Raw genomic sequence first — 4,628 nt, 5'->3', positions numbered from 1 at the left:
TCGCATGTCGTGGAGGAAAATGTGGAAGTGTTATGCTTAATGATAACCTCATATCATCATATATCTAACTGAGCCAGGATTTTTTACGGTATGTGATTGTAGTACTGTCCACACGTGCAGTTGTGTTTGCTGGTAAAGAAGTGTATGTTGCAGGAAGCAACTCTTAAAGTAGTTAAATAGTCAAACTTTTAACGTCCATGAGCAAGAGCAAGCTGTCAACTAACTAAAGCCGCATAGCATAGCCTGCCTGCCTGCCTGCCTATCTATCCATTCAGTTTGTGAAACTGCTTAGGCTATTTGTCCGTGAGCTACTAGACGAAGTTAACACTTACTGTAGGCTACGCGTTTGCATTACCTTCTTCATGGAGAGAAACATTCTTCATCAGAGAAACGATGTCCAGTGAAGATTCCAGCAGTGAAGAGGACACGGAGAAACTGAAAGAGGCAACGTGGAGTTTTGTTCCTGCAAAAACAAATGGCTCTCAGACTGGTCACACCAATGGTAATAAAGATTAACCTACTCAAGCTGTTAGTTTTATTTTAACTGTGTATTATTTAAAGCGTATAAAATACATTTCGTTATAGTAAAAGGCTTCAGTTGGAACGTTATGTCAGTTTTGCATCCTCTTTGAAATGTCTGAATTCATTTGATGTTTCTTAATACAGAATGTGGCAAGAATGGCACACATAGTCGACGGTAAGTTGGTGTTATCATTATAGTTTATGTGACCACAGATTTATCTACACTGCTACAGGTTTAGCTTTGATTAATCATAGTAAAACATTCATTAGTATTGGTAAATATCAGTAGAATATTCACTGAACTGAACTGAAACCATGTGACCCCTGTATTAATAGAACTGTTGCATCTGAACATGAGAAGGATGGCAATGAGCTGGAGACCACACCAGAGTTCCGAGCTCACGTGGCAAAGAAGTTAGGAAATGTGCTTGATAGGTAAGTTCTGATGGTCATCTCAGTCACTGTTAGCTTAATCTGCAAAAGAGATGCATCATTATTCTTTACCTCCATTTTCTGGTTTGTTTCAGCTGCATAGCAGAAGTTTCCTTGGCAACTGTGAACTCCAGCAGGGTATGGTCTAGCCAGGAAAAGGAGAGAGAGAAGGAGGAGGAGGAGGATGAAGGTGAATTAATTAAATATGGATGCAACATCACACTCATTCATGACTACACCATCAAACTGAATCTGAAGATGAAACCAGAACTAATCGCTAATAGAGGTGTCAAGTTGATGTGGCTTAAAGTAGCTCACTTCTCGGTTATTTTAGTCTAACTTGATTAAAAGTTCTGTCTAGTTTTAATGTACCGTCCTCCCTCTCTTATGCTCATGTTAAGGTTTTCGTCTCTTCTCGACATCTGTACCTGGTATGAGTGAATCAGCTCCGGTTCCTTCACTGAAGCGAAGACCTCTCCCTAGCTCCAGGTAAAACCCCTTAGGTACACACATCAACACAGCAGAGCTAATTAGGCTAGATCTCACAGCTCACATGATACCGTCACAGCTTCTACTGAAAGTGTTGAGCATTTGTATGATAGATCTTTCTCGTGCCATATGTCTCAATTTCTCCCTCTCTCTCTCCCTCCTAAAATATAGATTTTTTTAAAACTTTTTAGTATTTGTTAACCCTTAGAGCCTGATTGACATGAAGTGTGTCAAGAAACACACCCGTTCTTCTCTGTTATATTGCTCCACAACTATTAGCTGCAGCGAGATGAAACCTTTATTGTGTGATAGAGCAGAAGTGTGGCTTTCCAACGAGACTACACACTTGTCTTTGCGATCAAATTAACTTGCATCATATTTACAGTCTATACTACCCTGCGTTGACCTGCACACCCATTAGTCTCGTTGGAATTACTTGCGAACCCGTGATCACATCAGGGTTCCCACAGGTCATGGAATTTCTGGAATATCATGGAATTTTGGAAAGTCTATTCTAGACATGGAAAGTCAGGGAATTTTATCATTTTTGGGGCAAAGTCATGGAATATCAGGGAATTTTGTTGTAGCAGTTTAAAATGCACTTGCCAAACTACAATAATACAAATATTTACATTTGTGTATATGTGGTTATTAGCTTTACCGATTGCCTGAGTAGCCCAACTTTGTTTATTCAATCCCATTTATTCATCTCCCGCTCTAAAAACGCGGCTGCTCTGAAATCATTGGTCAATATATTGTACCAGCCATTATATAGTAAGTCATGGAAATTCAAGTTTTTTTGTCAGGGAAAATCAAGGAAAAGTCATGGAATTTTACATTTGACTTGACATAGCTTGACTTACCCCACGTTTTTGTGTGTTTTTGTGGCAAAGCATGTTCATAATCCAACGCTATCATGTGTTTCTCTTTGGCAAAGCATGTTCATAATTTGGTTTTGAAATTCCTGCATGGTATCCAATTCAAGGCTCACATTGCATCCCAATTTCTTTGACAAAGAAACACTTTTTTTTTACCTTTACTTTGTTCATTGCAGTGCAGTAAAAAGTTGTTGTAGAGAATCATCATGAGTGCACACCCAGGCTAATGCGTCAAATCAGGTCAGATCAGTTTGTGTCACTGATCTGTGCAGAAAGGTAGTTTTTCATCACTAAATAAAAAATGCCATTTCTATAAGGCACACACCTATTTCTGTAAATTGCTCAGGGCCAGAGTCCACCTCCACCATGGTTCTTATCTTATATTGCCAGATTCAAGACAGTCTGACCTACACATACATGAAAATCATGTCCAGCTGGCAGCTTGCTGTGGTGAAATACATTTCAAAATCAAATCAATGCAAGAATTGGTGGCTTATCTGGGTAGCTGTGCTGAAAAAAGAAATATATATAGCATGTGTGAATGACACTGACAATGACCAGGATAAATGCTTATAACTAAAGGTAGTGAGAATGCCCTTAAAAGAGTCTATAGGGTTCATAGGGTTAACTTGCTTGTTTATGTCTTGATGTCTGTGCTTTATGGGTACGCTGGTAACCTACGCTACTCCGTCCAGCATCTTATTTCTGTTTATTGTCAATTATTTGTTAATTTGTCTGTTTATGCTTTTATGTCTGTGTGTTGAGCGCTTTGGGTTGCATAAATAAATGTGCTATATAAATAAACTTTACTTACTTACTTACTTACTTACTTACTCATTCCTTCTGTCTTAGTGACAGTGACAGTGAGATGGATACGAGGATCAAAGAAGCAGCAGTGACCATCTCAGACATTGTCCGCCCATACTACACAGAGAAAACGGAAGAAAAGAAAGACTCTGCTGATCCCGTGGAGAACAAAGAGGACACATGTGGGAGCTTAGTCACCGAGGAGAAGAAGAAGAAGAAGAAGAAGAAGAAAATTCCTAAGCTTGAGGAAGATCATGAAGAGGAAAGAAAAGATTATTTTAATGATGGAAACTTAGAAATACAAGAGGAGAGCACACAGGAGACCCCACAACTTGAAGAGAAGAAAAAGAAGAAGAAGAAGAAGAAAAAGAAAGTTGAGGCTTGACCTCAAGTTGACAGAGAATAAGAGACTGATGATTGATGTGTCGTCTTTGTTCATTTGGTCTGCAGTGCATATTTTCTACGGCTTTCCCCAGTTTTTTTGTTACCATGTGGGAAGGGAGACACTGTTAAGTCACTGTCAGTCTTCTGCCTAGAAAGTGGAAATAGTGGAATATAGGGCATGACTTTCAAAACAGGAAGAAGAGAACATGCAAAGTGAAGTTACTATAGTTCTGTTCCCGAGCAAACATTTCTGTTCATTTCAGAGGAAAAAGTAGTGCTTCATAATGATCATGTTTTATTTTGTGGAATGATCATATTTTTATTTGTGGATTTTTCATGCTGTCATCCGAACATTGTAGTCAAGGCCAATAAAATGATGTGTGGTTTTACATTAATTTGACTAAAATATAATGTAATTATCTTCATAAGATATTGCACACTTCAAGCAATATTTGTTTTGCAGTGTGTAGTTAATCTTGAAGTTTGTCATAAGAATGTACAAGTGACAAGTTAATAGGTAAAATGGTTGAATTTCTTAGTGTCTATGGCAGTTTTTTTTATTATTAAAGCAGAATTTTACATTCAGTATACACACGAAAACAACAGTCAATTGGTCTAATGAGTACAAACACTAACCTGAAAACAACACTATTTATCTGGCATATCAAATGTGCAGTTGCATTGTTGTTTTCCTGAATGTATTTGGCAATTGTAAGTTTATTGATGTGATGCAATGTATTGATCCTTTCTACCTGCTTCAAACATCTTATTGTAGTATTTTTTACAGCTTCAGGCCCTAATACATACCACTACATAAGAATTGATGGAATTATCTCCACTCGTGTTCTGGAATTATTCATAGGTCATTTAGGTGCATTTTTCAGTACAACAAATCTGCACCTTTTAATACGCAAGTTCATGGTACTTTGTTTTACTAATATTGAGTCCACATGTAGGCAGCATAGCACCGGCCAAACCAGACAGATTTGGGGTCCCAGTCTTCAGTATTTTACAGATAATCTTTCGTCTGTAGCAGAGGTAGTTAATTTCTCTCTGTGCCCCTTTCATTTTGTTTCAAAGACAGCCTTCACTGTCCCTGGTGCTTTTGTTCTCAGA

General features: G+C 38.1%; 1 protein-coding gene across 2 annotated transcripts; it reads left to right on the top strand.

Annotated features, from left to right (window-relative positions):
• cunh12orf43 (chromosome unknown C12orf43 homolog) lies at window positions 1-3,907 on the top strand. Of its 2 annotated transcripts, XM_076270049.1 has the most exons (7): window positions 1-88; window positions 387-502; window positions 667-697; window positions 859-957; window positions 1,050-1,144; window positions 1,356-1,443; window positions 3,174-3,907. In XM_076270049.1, exons 2-7 carry the CDS (start codon window positions 394-396, stop codon window positions 3,511-3,513), a joined length of 762 nt encoding a protein of 253 aa, XP_076126164.1. In that variant the 5' UTR covers window positions 1-88; window positions 387-393; the 3' UTR covers window positions 3,514-3,907. The 2 variants fall into 2 exon arrangements, with proteins under 2 accessions (XP_076126164.1, XP_076126162.1); XM_076270047.1 differs by having other exon boundaries at window positions 1-502.
• The last annotated feature ends 721 nt before the right edge of the window (window positions 3,908-4,628 follow it).

The sequence above is a fragment of the Alosa pseudoharengus genome, unplaced genomic scaffold (genome assembly GCF_046254945.1).
Source record: "Alosa pseudoharengus isolate Yale_2024_CS ecotype anadromous, Long Island Sound unplaced genomic scaffold, YU_APseudo_1.1 YU_APseudo_1.1_scf_6, whole genome shotgun sequence".
Classification (NCBI taxonomy): Eukaryota; Metazoa; Chordata; class Actinopteri; order Clupeiformes; family Clupeidae; genus Alosa; species Alosa pseudoharengus.
The sequence above is the reverse complement of the archived record's forward strand: the minus strand, read 5'-3'. Positions and strand labels throughout refer to the sequence as shown.

Bases quoted from the DNA above. Each gene is read 5' to 3' on its own strand.
- cunh12orf43 (XM_076270049.1), top strand. From the start codon at position 394: ATGTCCAGTGAAGATTCCAGCAGTGAAGAGGACACGGAGAAACTGAAA. The intron at 958-1,049 runs GTAAGTTCTGAT...GGTTTGTTTCAG, and splicing joins TTAGGAAATGTGCTTGATAG to CTGCATAGCAGAAGTTTCCT. The intron at 1,444-3,173 runs GTAAAACCCCTT...CTTCTGTCTTAG, and splicing joins AGACCTCTCCCTAGCTCCAG to TGACAGTGACAGTGAGATGG.